Raw genomic sequence first — 14628 nt, forward strand, 5'->3', positions numbered from 1 at the left:
CGCAGCCGGGCGGTCAGCGGGCGGCCCCGGGAGCACGTCGCACACTCCCTCCCGCCGGCGCAGGGAGGTTCTTCCCGAGGCCGCTCGTCCGTCCGGAGCCGCTGGGGCGGGTCGCTGTCGCAGTGACGGCGGACACGGTGCCCTCCCCAGGGCCCAGGCCTGAGAACGTCCCTCGGTCCGTCAGCGCTCGGCGGTTCGTCCTCTCCGAGTAATAGGGCTCCTCCTTTTTTTAACTTCTGTGCTTGTTTCCAGAAACACGTTGGTTGGAAACAAGTGTCCTTAGCGACCCCGCCATTGTTGACTGGAGCAGCCCCGCTACGGCGCCTTCACCTGGGTTGACAAACACGTGTCCTACGCGTCCTTTCAGAAACATGTGCCGCTAGTAGAAGGCGCTAACCATTCGAATCGTGATAAATTCTTCATCAGCCCTCAGAGACTATAACAATCATTTGTTTTTCAAAAAGCTGAGCAGATGCGATTTGGGTGCCATGGTAAAGGGAGGATAGAGCCCACCTTCCAAGGGCGGGAGAAAGGATATTGGCAGGAACGGCCTGATGGAGGGAGCCGTCCCTCTTGTCACGCGGTCGCTTAGATGGTAAGTGGTGACCAGAACCTCTACCTGGAGGGAAGACTCTGGCTCTGGGGGTTTAGAGCAGCACTCGGAGGCGGGCAGTGCTGCTCTCTGACCAGAGCGGGGGTCGCCAACCCAGAGTGGGGACCTGCAGTTCACGTATCCCGGCAGGCGTTTTTGTCAAAATTTGTGTTTTCGTTATTTCTGCCGGACATTTGTTAAGAGCCCCGAGTGGTGGATGGTACGCCTGATCGGAAGGTGCACTCTCTGCCCCGAGCTTGTTTTATGTTAAATACATACTACCTTACGCAAAATGGGTCTTTTAGTTACAAAGCCCGTGTCAAACATTGATCCCAGTTGTCACAGACAATGGTGGGAATTCATTTTATTTCACATTCCAGGTAGTGGCAGTACATTTAAAAAGAAATACTTCGCAGTAGGAAAGCTGTCCGGGAAGAGTTTGTCCTTCTGTTTGATTTGCATGCCATTTCTGTCCCCCCATCTGCTTCTGACACTCATCTCCTTCCACTCTCACCTCAAGGGACTCCAGATAGACCTTTGCAACCGAGTCCCTGGGAGTCAAGTCTGGGCATGTTTTGTTTTACTGTTTTGTTTTGTTTTAATCTCTACTGATGATTCAAATGCATAATGAGATTTGGAAAAACAACTGGCCTATTCCTAAACCTTGGGCGGGCCACATGATTTCATCCTTTACTTATGCTATTACTTCTATTTAGTACACCCTCCTCTTTATATAATACTGATTTAACTGTTGTTTGTTCAAGACCCTTACAGCTCAAATGTGACTTCTCTGAATCCCCATCCCCTCACTAAACAGAATTAATTGCTTTTTCTTTAGCATATTTTTTTCCCCATACAGAAGAAGCCCTCTCATAGATGCAGTCTGGACCCATAGCCAGGCAATAAATTGAAAAACTGGATTAAACATTGAGTTGTACACTGTATGTAACAGAACTTGCTGGTATATAAATTATATCCAAATAAAGCTGTTTAAAAGAAAAGTCAGTTGAACCAGAAAGTCATAAAAAAGTATAATACCTTAAACACTTTATTTTAACTTAAAACACTATTTAGGTTAAATGTATGCCCATTTGCCAATATATTGAGAAAGTCCAAGACTTTTTCTTTGCATGTGGCCTGCTGATTAAGAGTTCTGCCTCGTGTCTCTTACATAAACTATACCTCTAAACCACAAGCTAAGATTTCCCAAGATTTTGTTCCTTTATGAGGAAAATAACTTAAAGGCATTTGTGAAGCAATCTGAGAGCAGAGTTCGTTCTAATCTTTCATAGTTACCTCACACATTCAAACAACTCACCTCTATTGGGTCTTTCCAAAATATTAAACATAGATTTTAAAGAAAAAACAAATTTTATTTCTACATTGTTTCATTGGCTTGGATAACATTTAATTAAATTATGAAAGCACAGTAACAAGTACAACTGGCATAAACAGGTTCGGGAAGAAACACAAGTAACTCACTGTCAGATTTGTACAGGTCAGCTGGTAGCAGAGATGGGCAGAATCACTAGAAAAGTAGCTTCTTAACCATTTAGCATTGAGCTTGAGCTTTCAGCGTGATAGGGGAATTAGCTTATGATTTACAAAGGAAATAGAATGAGTTGTTAGAGGTTAAGTGGAATTAGACTTAGAGATTGTCTACTGTATCCCCTACATTTTAATTATTTGACTATCTTTTTCACAGAGACTTAGAGCATTTGCGTGCAGAGAGAATGCCTGTGTTAGGGGAAACCATTGGGGAAATCCCCATTCTTATGTTACCATGTAAATCTCATGAGAAAAACGGGGATTTAAAAAACAGCAAAAACTGAAGAGTTGTTTTTAAGCCATTTGCACTAAAGTTTATGGATACTTCCAGGAAAGGATATATATATGTATATATATATATATATATATATATATATATATATATATATAGCACATTTTCTTGTTAAAAGCTGTGGTAGTTACCTAAGTTTGCCATAACAAATTACCAAAATTGGATGGCTTAAAACAACAAAAATGTGTTTATTGTCTCGTGGTTATGGAGGCAGCAGTCTCAGATCAAGGTGTTGTCAGGACCATGTTCCCTTCAGAGGTTTTCCTTGCCTCTTCCAGCTTCTGGTGGTTCTAGGTGTTCCTTGGCTTGAGGCTGCATGACTTGAGGCCATACGGCTCTGTCCTCACATGGTCTACTTTCCTGTGTGTCTGAGTCTCAGATCTCCTCTATCATTCTCATAGAAGGACAGTGTGGAGATAAAGGCTGACTATATGAGAACAAACAAAAGTCTCTTCAGAGCTTGCTAGAACAAGGGAGTCAGCCACCGTCACTTGTGTTTTGGCAGAGACTCAAAGGCAAGCAGAAGAGTGGGCAAGTTTTATAGTGGAAACATGTTCAGGTATGCCCCGATTGGAGGCTTTTGACATGGGGAAGCTAACTAGTAGCTTGGCTAACTAACTAGAAGCAGGGCATCCTATGTGATTGGTTAAGGGGGCATATTTGGCTTTCTCTGGTTGGTCCCAAGTTGGAAGTAGGGACAAAAATTAGGGAAGCTGTCAGTTATTAATCAAGCACTGGCCATTTTGGCTCAACTGTTACATTGGTTATTGTTTAGCTTCCTGGGTTGTTACTAGAGATAGTGGTCTGGGTTGGTTATTGCAGTTAATAGGTGGGTGGATGTTGGTTTCCTGGGTTGGTTGCTGCAGGCTGTGAGTCAGACTTCTATTTTTATATGTTGTCTGGTACTGCGTATTTAGTCTAAACTATCATTGAATTTTGTGTCCACTCTATATCCAGGATTATCTCATCTTGAGTTCCTTAACCTAATTATATCTGCAAAGACCCTTTTTCCAAGTAAGATCACATTCACAGGTTCTCAGGGTTAGGACATGGATATATTGGTGAGGGGTACCCTTCAAGCTACTACAAGCTTCTCTTGGTTTAGAAATCATGCTTACTTTTTATAGAGTAAAAAAAAAAGACCTTACCTCTTACTGTCCTGAATGAGACATGCAGGTAAGTATGACTGGATTTCACAAAAGGTCTATATATACATTTCCCCCCAAAAAAACAATTGCCTGGGTATCTCTTAAAGCTTCGGCTCAAGCTCTACACCAATCCTTGTATGTCTATACTCCAAAACAAGATATTTTGGTAGTCCAGCACTCTCTATACATTAGAGAAATCCCACCTTGGGTAGAAATCTATAAGCAACGTGTGTAACGTATGAATGTTGTCTATATTGTCTTTGATAGGAAATTAAGGACTATAACAAATCTTCCGGGTTTTTTTTTTTTTTTTTTCATTTTTCTATTTTCAGCATTCTGAAACTTGAATCTCATTGCCTAGCCAGAGGAGAGTATGATTTCTAGATTGAGCAGATTCTAAGACATTGACATATAACAGGTACGCAATATATTTTTAATGATTCAATTAATTCCTTTTGGATGACCCTGATGATGTTATAACTTCTTGAAAAGACGTGGTTGAAAAGACTTCTGGTCTTTTTTACTTAAAGTATGTGTTATTGATTCTTACTCAATTGTGCAATGTCACATTTTTTCCGGTTATGCTTCTTTGATTTGTTAGAATTGAACCACCCAGAACACATTCTATCATGCTAATGATAGAGTCAATATAGAACATAATATATAGACAAATATAGAATATAATTTAAAATTCCCTTGATTCCAGGAAAAAATTTTATCTCATCTTTCCCCAGGTTAATTTTTTTAGCTTATCCAGTTAAACATCAGCTTTAATATTAAACTCCCCCTCCCATTTACAGAACAACAATTTCATACTTATGTGAAAATTATCTACAAAAATTTTCTTTCCTTGTTGTCTAATAAAATATCTATTCTAAATATCTATTCCATTCAAAATGAACAATGGTGCTTATGTGACGTGGGTGCACATATACAACTGCCTTCTCTTACTTCTTCTATGCCAAGAGCTCTCAAAAGCCCTAGTGAAGTTTGGCAGTCTTGCTCTATTTTGCTCATTAACTTGGAGGGAGGTGTCAAGTGTGAGTTTCCAAAAGCTGGGACCACGTTCTTATTCAAATTTCCTCCCAAGGGCCAAGTATAGGGGCTTACTTCTTGAATTCAAATGAGATCATGCACAAATCATGCCTATCACAGTGCTTTATTACATATTAAGTACTTAATAAATGTTAATTTGGATCCTAATTGTTTCAAATTCCATGCTTCCTGCTTGTTAGATGGATATGTGACCTGTGGCATACTTTCTAATTTCTCCAAATCTCAGTTTCCTCATCTACAAAATATAGGAAAAAAAAAAAAAAATCTAGTTTGTAGGATTGTGCTGAGGGGGAAAAAGATAATCCATGTAAAAGCACCTTTAAAAGTGCTGGTTACTTAGTATTCAATAAATGTTGACTATAGTTAATATAGAAGAATGGTGGTTTATTATAGTTTTATTGCATTGTTTTCTGTAAAACTACTTTTTTAGTTGAAAGTGTTTTAATGATTTTGTTTTATATGTAATGTTTGGGTATTTACTATCAAATACTATAAGTATTGTAGGTTTTGTTTGTTTTGGAATCAGAGTTGTTTAATTCATCTTTATATTCCCTACCATGCCTTGCATGTAATATGCACCCACATATGTGGGTGGTTTGAGTGAAAGAGTAATTGGTACCATCTAGGCTCTAAACTCTTGTTTTCATTGATTTGTACAATCGTAATGAATTATCAGTAGATGGCAGTCGTTTGTTTTCATTTTTATTTTTTGTCTATTCTACAGTAGAGACCAAGAAAAAAACTAAAACTTTCCCAATTTTAAAGCAGATATCCTTTCATGAATAGTTGTTTTACATAAATGCCACCCAAAAGTTCTTCAATTTATGTTGCTTTAGAAATAGAGATCAAGAAGTACCATTACTTTATTTTTTATTGTGTGAATCTAATTTTCTGCGTTTTTTAGATTTCTTTCTCAAATACTTTAGAGAGTACAAAAATGAGTAAGACATTGTATTTGCCTTTCTGGAGCTTACAGTGTATTAGAGAAATACAGTATAAAATAATGGAAATAGAATAAAAATTTGTTGAGTGTCAGGAATTTGCTAAATGTTCACATGTATTTTATTTAGTCCTCACAATAATATTAATGGAAAAGGCACTACTATTGTTCCCATTTTACAGACAAGGAACCTAAGGCCCGGGTTGGAAAGAATGTACCTAATAAACTAGTAAATGGCACAACCTGGATTCAAGATTAGCTCTCTCTTACTCTAGGGTCTGTACTGTTATAAGTGATGATATTATAAAGATATAGAAACAATTGTACTAAAGAGTGAGAAACCACATCTACCTCAGCAAGATCAAGAAAGACTTCTTAAAGAAGATGACATCTGAGAGAGAATTGAAAGGTCAATTGCAATGTTGACATGATCGGAACAGTGTTTTAGAAGCATCATTCTGTCAGTAGAGCAGACTGAATTGGAGTGGAGATAGACTACAATCAGATACCTATTATGTGCCAGGCAAGGTTCTAGATCTCTGACCTCATGGAGCTTACATTAGTAAAAGAAGGTAGGAAAGAAACAAATGTATAAGATGTCAAGAAAAGAAACAAATATATAAGATATCAGTGGTGATAAATGCTATAAAAGAAAAATGAGACAGGGTAAGGAAATGGAAGATGAAGGAGGGCAAGTCATGTATTAGGAGTTACCAGGAAAGGCTTCTTAACTAAGGTAGTATTTGGAAATGGTAAGGAGTGGTTGGATTGCAATATAATTTGAAGATGGAACCAATGAGTTTTGCCAAAAGAATTCCATGCCGCTTGTAAGAGAAAGAAGAGTCATGATTCTGGCTTGTCTTTTGGGTAAAACAATTGGGGCAACAGTCCCGGGCCACACACTTGGGGAGGATTTTCCAAAGGACCTACAAAACATGGACGATGAGCTCTTGTTTATGATTATGTTAAGCAAGTCAGGTTCAGTGGCCCTGGGAACTACACCCTTTTAGAGACCTCCCTGCTAATGTCTCCAGGGTTTGGGGCCTGAACAAGAAAAATGAACTTATAATTTACTAAGATGGAGAAGACTGAAGAAGCAGGTTTAGTGGTGGTGGTGATGGACACCAATGATGGACAGAGAAGTCAGGAGTTTAGGATGGAACATATGAAGTTGAAATGCCTATAAGAAATCCAAGGGGAGATACCAGGTAGGCAATTTGGTATCAGTCGGGATCTCAAGAGGGATGTTCAGGTTAGAGATAAAAATTTCAGACTTGTCAGCCTATAAGTGGATTTTAAAGCCATGGAACTGGGTGACACCACCTGCAAAATGAGTATAGGGAAAAGAAGAGGCCTGAGGATTGGGCACTAGGACATTCTAACATACATGAGAAAGATAAGGAGGAACGAGCAAAGAAAACCAAAAAGTATGGTGTTTCAAAAAGGTGGACATGATCAAATGTGTCAAATGACGTGACTTGTTCAAGAAAGATGACTGAACTTGTCCACTGAATGTGCAAACATGGAGATCAAAGATGCTTTAATAATAACTTTTTTTTTCTTAACTAGAAAGCTCTAAAAATCTCTCATGAGGAAATCTAGCTATCTGTTTTGTGTTCCATAAATTCAGCCTTTGAATCGTACTTTTAGCAGGCAGTTTGCAAAGAGAATTATTCTACAAAACGTAAATGCCACCATTAAAAATGAAAGCATAAGACTGAATGACATTAGCAGAGAGGATGTGTCTTTCCATTGGTGATGGAATTCTATTTTGGGCAAGAAATAATTTCTGAGAAGTTTATGTTTCATTCTGGCTGATGAGGGATAGGTGAAACCTGTCAGAAATGTCAGCCAACCGATCTGTGACAGTTCTGCACCCTAAGGCCCATTTGCATCGTGTATACTATATACCTGGCATACTTGGAAGCAGGTGGTCTTCAGGGTAGGAGCAAATTATAGTCATGAAGGGAAGTCGGGTCAGCCAAAGGCCCAGCCTGAGGAGTTTGTGGTGATAGCAAGAGATGAAACAAGGAATAAGGAGTGAAATAAAGAAGCCAAATCCAAGAAAAGCAGATGCAAAGAGGGGCAGTTCACACTCTTTAATGGCCTTTGGGTGAGTTCTTACTGGCTGTGGAAATGGGGAGCCAGCTTGAGAGCTCCACTGGCAGAGACTAGATAATAACTTAATTCGGGCGTCAATTCTAATCCCTCCTCACATCTGTATGGCTTTAGGCAATACCTCATGAGTGAGTGAGAATAATAAAACACTTCATTATTTAAATTGGAAGATAAATGTAAAGCACGTGCTTCCCAGATGAGATTGACATATATCCATGGCTTTTCTAAGTTACCACCGTCACGATTCCTTGAACATATTGTTGACTTGGAATATTATGTGACATGATTCTAAAAAGGTGGGTTGTAGACAATGAGCCATACAGTAGCTGACCATTGAAAATAAAAGTGAGTTTAAATATTTATGTTATATTTTTCTTACAAGCTTGTGTTTTATTGCTGTTTGAGAGTTTAGAGTACTACGGTGGGGCTCTTTGAAGCAGGCCTTGAAATGATTCTCATTGAAAGAATGAAAACTGTGAGTTTCAGTTTTTGTTGTATTAGTGGAGATACAATGCTTAGAAGAATAAAAGAATCTGTTTTTTAATGATGCAGCACGGTGGTTCAGAGTATGTGTTCCGGATATAGTCGTATTTGCCACCTCGGCCACGTACCAAGGCCCCTGCCCTTTGCAGTTGTAAGTGCCAGCAGGGGAAAACCCACACGCTTAGCTCACATTCAACTCTGGTATTTTCCTGCAAACAAGGATTACTATAGGCCTGTGTTCTACTCCTGAAGAACCCAGAAAAGATGCTACGAAAGCCCTGTTGATAACGAACAGATGGCATAAGGAAGTCCTGTCTTATATCTGTCTGCAATCTCTTCCAAGTGAATTTGCCATAAGCTTTGAAGCATGCTGGCATCTTGAGGCTGGCTGGCAGAGATGGGCACACAGCTCTATATAGGAAAAGAGCAGCACTAGGGTTGTGGTTGTTATTAGGGCGGTTCACTGGTATTCTGATTCCACCCCTCTTTGGTCATATAATGGAAGAAACTTCCTTATTTTGTAAAGTTGGGTGTGATCACGAACTGGCTTTGACTAATGGAATGTAAGTACATGTTATTTGTGCCATTACTGGGCAGAGAACTTTAAGTGGCAGCATGACTTGCCTTGTGTCCTTCCCTCTACCATGTTGACTGTGGAAGCTCATCAAGATGGAGCCTTCATCAGCCTGAGTTCCCTTAGATGGGAAGAAGCTCCCTGCCAGCCTAGTGTTGACATATAATATCATAAGAAATAAACTTTCATTATTTTAAGGCACTGAGATTTTGAGGATATTTATTATTGCAGCATAACTTTGCCTATTTAAAAAAAATTTATTTTTATTATAGTTGACATACAATATTATTTTTTTAATTTTTTTAAAGATTTTATTGGGGAAGGGGAACAGGATTTTATTGGAGAACAGTGTATACTTCCAGGACTATTTCCAAGTTAAGTTGTTGTCCTTTCAATCTTAATTGTGGAGGGTGCAGTTCAGCTCAAAGTCCAGTTGCCGTTGCTAGTTGCAGGGGGCACAACCCACCATCCCTTGCTGGAGTCGAGTCGGACCAGCAACCTTGTGGTTGAGAGCCCACTGGCCCATGTGGGAATCGAACTGGCAGCCTTTGGTGTTAGGAGTACGGAGCTCCAACCGCCTGAGCCACCGGGCCTGCCCAATATACAATATTATATTAGTTTCAAGTATACAACATAGAACTCTTAAGGTAGAGTGGTGAAGGGTTAATTACAGTGGATTCAAGAAGCATGATAGGAAAGGAAGTAGACAGCAAGGGTCTTGGCTCTCAAGAAGAAGAAAGAAATAGCTGAAGGGGGTCATAGGGCCAAGCAAAGGTGGTTATTGTTGATTTCATGATGGGATGTTCAGGATAATAGGTTTGACTAAGGTAGAGGGAAATTCTGTAAATGGAATATTTGAGGAGTAATCTTGATTGGAAGAGAAAGGAGTACACAAGTGGATGATTGGCCTTATTCATTGAGCAAAGGCACTTTATTCATTGTAAGAAAAGGATAGACTAGATGTGGGTTCAGGTGCAGGAAGACTGGTAGGTGGGCTGATTTACCAAACTCACTTTTCCAGCTGTCTCAGTTAAATAAGAAGCTGAGTTATCAACTAAAAGGGGTGGGGGTGGGGGGGAAGATGTGGAATATTTCAAGACAGAGGAGGAGTGAAATAGTTACAAAACTTGGTGAATCCTATGGGTGTAGCATCAAAGGGCCACTGATACACTGGGCTTGAATTTCAAATGAGCCCACAGCACAGGTGAGTGTTTTCCAGCAAAGCAACTGGTTGGGATTTTCCCAGGGAAGTAGGACAGGGAGAAAGCTCTAAGAGGAGTGGGGGTGAATGCAAAGGAATCTAAGCCAGGTAAGGAGTGAAGTGAATACATGATGGGCTGAGGGATCCTGAAAATGTAGCAGAGTCAATGTGGTTGAACAGCTCTTCTGGTCAAAATGCTCGGAGGAATGAACTGAAAATGAAGAGTTTGAATCTGAGACATGGAAGAGGTGTAACAGTAACCTGTGGGTGGTTGGGGGAGGATGGATGAGAGACAACGTCAAAGAACTGAGCGGTCAAGATATTAGAAGTACCATCGGTGTGAATGTTGAGATCCCAAAGAAATGTAAGGGGAGTAGTAACAGAGACTCAGTGAGTCGGATGCTGTACTGTAGGAGTGAGGAGCTGAGATCTGGAAATCACAATGAAGCAGTCAGGGAGAGTAAAGCTTATGTAGTCTGATGGCGTGAACTTCAAAGACACTAAGTATTTTTAGGGAGAGGAGAGGATAGCAGTTTGGCAGTGGTAACAGAGAACAGGAAAAGTGCCTCATCTCCAGACTTAGAAGCTTGAGGGTGACAAAGCAGTATCTTTGGAGGATTTCAGTTCTAACTGAAAAAAAAACAGTGAAGGGAAAGCTCACTGAAGAGGATGAAGATAAGAGACAATTTTGCTGAAGATGGATCAAGAGATCCAGGGGTTACAATTGAAGGATATACAAGAATTGGGGAGTGGGTGACATATCAAATTAGGGGACTGACTGAGCCTAATAAGGATGGGTCTTCAGGATGAGGATGACGTGGGGGTCTTAGGCTTCTCCTGAGGCTGAGGTTACCAGGGATGTGGGGTTGAATGGGAATAGTGCCCACAGTTCTTAGGCAGATTGTGGAGATGACACTGTGATTTGTGGGGGAGAGAGAAATGGGGACTCACCAGAAAGGTAACTGACCTAGAGAGGACTTAACAGGAATATGGAGAATTCACTGAGTCTCTTCAGTTGTGCAAGTTGTGGTGTTGAGGCCCCTGGAGCAGGTCTGTAGAACTGCAGTGGCTCCGTGAGTGGACTTAATGAAATAGTCCCCCCTAAAAAGAAATGGGGGAAGTCAAGGGAATGGGAAGGAGAGGGTTGATTAAAGCGAGATTTCAGCAATACAGAAATAGAAAAGTAGTTGGATTCTGGAGTGGTATATAAAGACAGGGCTTTTTCCTTAAACAAATTATAACCTTGGTAGTCTAGCATACTGGTTAAGAATGTGAACCTTGGAGCCAAACTACCTGAATTCACATAAAATCTCTGATACTAAAAGCTATCTGACTTAGGGTAAATTTCTTGGTCTCTGTTAAATGAAAATTAGAATAATAGTATTTACTTCATAGGAATAAATGAGATAATATTTGAAGGTTAATATTAATATTTGTAAAGTTCTGACACATGGCACAGAATAATCACTATATGATGTTTGCTTCTGTTGTTGTTGTTTTTTTTATCTAAAACACTGAAAACTGTCAGACACAAGACAAGAACTGTGCAGTTGTTTACCACTATAACCTACCGAGAGAACTAACAGAAAGTATACAGAGAGCATGCATTTTCAAGATAGGTAGGTAGAATGAGGGATAAAGTCTGTGATCATGAAATCCATACAAAAGAGCTAGAGAAGAAATCAGATTTGGATATATTACCATTAATCTGGTGTAGTCTGTATGTTAAGTAGAAAGGACATAACATAATGGCATGAACAGAGTGAACGGGCTCAGTATCAGGGACGACCTCTCAAAGGAAGCAAGTCTGAAGTGAGATTTGGAGGAAGGAAGGGGCATGGAGAAACAGAAAAGTAAATTCTCGGCTGATCATGGCTCTGCCGAGGAAAGCTCTCAGGATTTCTTTAGCTTGATCAAGTAATTCTGGATAGATTTGCGTCTCCTGTTTTAGGAAGCAGTTTAACTTTGTTGTTCTTTTCTTTTTGCTTATATATCAACTTTCAGTTCTTTAAAATTTTATTTTTGGGAAAACACATGTAACTAGCATACAAGTACTTTGTATTTAACCATCTTTAGGAAAGACATTTAATGATTTTGCACATTTCCTTGTAGAAGCTTCCTTACACATGCCTTACTTTTTATGGCAGCATTTTATTTCTTTTGGCTTGCAAAGTTTATCATGACTTTTTTACGATTGGAAAGATTCACAGGTGCTATAAAAATCAATTAAGATTTATTTTTTTTTAAAAAAGGATGTCATCTAAATGGAAAACAAAGCCACATGTTCAAATGTTAAAAAGGAGATGACAATTTCAGAAGTATTTAACAACATTACATTTCTTTTATTAATCATGCAAACTTATATGATCTCCTTTATGTAGGAATGGACAGGCAAATTCAGATACCCTTTTTCCTAAATCTGGTAATTTCTTTTACTCTGCCAACTCAGCCTTCATTTGCTGATAGGGGAAAGAACTGTGTTGGTAGGGGAAAGAACTCTTCCATCTTTCAAAGGAGAAAAATACCCCCTCATCTTATCAGTTACTCCTAGATATAGAATACATTGAAATACGATTTTAAACATGCATAGGGCTTACCCTAGCCAGAACAGAACTGGACAAGAGTGCAGTTTCTATATCTTATACCCATGGCAGAAATTGCTAATCCAACTTGGCACTGTTCTCCCTGATTCTGGCTGTAGTTTTAGAATCCATTTCATCACAGTACTGAAGGTACCAGCTACTAATCCATGGTAATTATTGCGCACTATGTATGCCAGGTACTGTGTAAAGCATGTTACATGTATTACTTTAATTATTATAACAACCCTGCGAGGTTTTGTAGATGAGGACACTGATGATCAAAGAAGTTAAGAAACTTGCTCAAGATCCTAACAGCTGAAAAACTGGAGAACCAAGATTCAAGTACAGTTCTACTTTCCTGTCCATATCTCTCACTTAACCATTGTATTTTAATTTTTGGAACTAACGATCAAATGTCATTGCCATTTCTGTAAGGTATTTGGCAACTAATTTACTTTTAGGATCACAAGGATATATGAAAAGAAAAAAAAAAAGAAAAAGAAAAGTGAAAAATTACCTATATTGAATATTTTATAGAAAGGTGAACCAAAAGGGCAAAAGAAACACAGAAGAATGTCAGACAACAAAGAAAAGAAGAGTCAAGGAGTTCTTGAAGAAGGTAATAAAGTAATCCTAAGAAATAAATAATTAAAAGATAAACAGCAACAAAGAAGTATATACGATAGGACAATTATGTTAAAATTTATAACAAATTTGAATGTAGGGAAGCTGTTAAATTTCTCCAGGAAGAAACTCAGTGTTTAGAAAAGGCACAACCACCTGAAAATGCAGGCCTATAATGAGAATCTGTCAGCTATAATTGCTATATCGTTGTTATGGTTGCAGTATAATTATAGTGTATGTGCAAGTGGTCTGGATAAAAACAATTGGGACAATCAAAATATTTATACTGTTCCATAAAGAAACAGAGGTAGCATTGCAGTAGGCGATTTTGAATTGCCTCTTATTATGGTCTTTGATTTTGGCTCTGTTTACAGTGAGAAAGGGAAGAGAACCAACCCTAAATTTAGTTTATTTATGAAAAAACATCACATTTTTTATGACTTTGAGTAAGGAAACATAACTTTCTTCAAATGTTTGCATTAAAATTTGTCATGCACTTCATTCTTTTGTCTAGCTCTGGCTAAACAAGACACATCTTCATTGACCGATGCTGTAAAGCAAATTGCAAAGCAACAGCAGTCACAAACGTCAGAAATAGAAAAAAATAAAAAAGTTCTGTTTCATTTGCAGGTAACCCGCCTTATACTACCTTCTGAATGAGTATTTTTTTTTATATAACTATGTTAAATTAGTAATAGGGAAGTTATTAAGGATACTTAATTTGGGGAGGCAGTTTTAAATGCATATGTTTTTGTATTTACCTTTCTTATTCTATTATCTCTAAGTGAAATCTATATGAGTATTCCAGTTTCACAGAATATTTTATACACCCATTATACAAAGATTCAACAATGTCTTGCAACTGTAGTATGAACGAATAAAACCCAATGTGTCACATATAATTATTTTAAATTTATTTTTATTTTCCCTAAAATGCTGAATTGAAGGACAGTTGAGTTTGAAAGCCAGTGTTTTGAAAGCTATGGCTTGTGAGTTACTAGTTGTCAGTTAACATTTAAAGTAGATAAGGAACATTGCTGTGTTCTTTATATTTCCTAATATACTTATAATTCCATTACAAAGAATCTGGAAGCCATACTTGGTTTTTGCATACAGAATAATTAGATAAAACTATACTCTGTTAACATAGCTAAAAAAAGGGGGGGGGGAACCCAAAATGCAAACAGTATCTTTACCTTTGTACAGGTTTCTTGTTTTCGCTTTTAAATATGTCATAGAAATGAAAAGAATAGGTTTTAGAGTTGAACTGCCTAGTTTGGAAGACAAGATTTGCTACTTCCAGCTCTGTGCTTGAATTTCTCTGTACTTCTGTTTCCTCATTTGTAAAATGGACATAATAGTAGGACCATCATTTAATCATGACGATTAAATTAATTAATACTTGTAAATATTGTATATGGTATCCTTGCTAGGACCTGATTTTGATATTGGCTTTAGGTATTAATGCCT

At 38.5% G+C, this 14628-nt stretch overlaps 1 protein-coding gene across 5 annotated transcripts in view; it reads left to right on the forward strand.

The window, feature by feature from the left end:
* Positions 1–200: 200 nt before the first annotated feature.
* Positions 201–14628, forward strand: part of CCDC122 (coiled-coil domain containing 122) — a 35509-nt gene continuing 21081 nt past the window's right edge. For 3 of the 5 annotated variants that reach the window (XM_074329318.1, XM_074329323.1, XM_074329322.1), the window contains exons 1-4: positions 201–595; positions 3913–3998; positions 13072–13153; positions 13673–13788. In XM_074329318.1, coding sequence (XP_074185419.1) covers positions 13108–13153; positions 13673–13788 — 162 coding nt within the window. In that variant the 5' untranslated portion in view covers positions 201–595; positions 3913–3998; positions 13072–13107. Of the gene's footprint in view, positions 596–3912; positions 3999–12995; positions 13154–13672; positions 13789–14628 lie in introns of all 5 variants that reach the window. The other 2 variants (XM_074329320.1, XM_074329321.1) reach the window with 2 other exon arrangements.

This window comes from Rhinolophus sinicus, linkage group LG04, assembly GCF_036562045.2.
Source record: "Rhinolophus sinicus isolate RSC01 linkage group LG04, ASM3656204v1, whole genome shotgun sequence".
Lineage (NCBI taxonomy): Eukaryota > Metazoa > Chordata > Mammalia > Chiroptera > Rhinolophidae > Rhinolophus > Rhinolophus sinicus.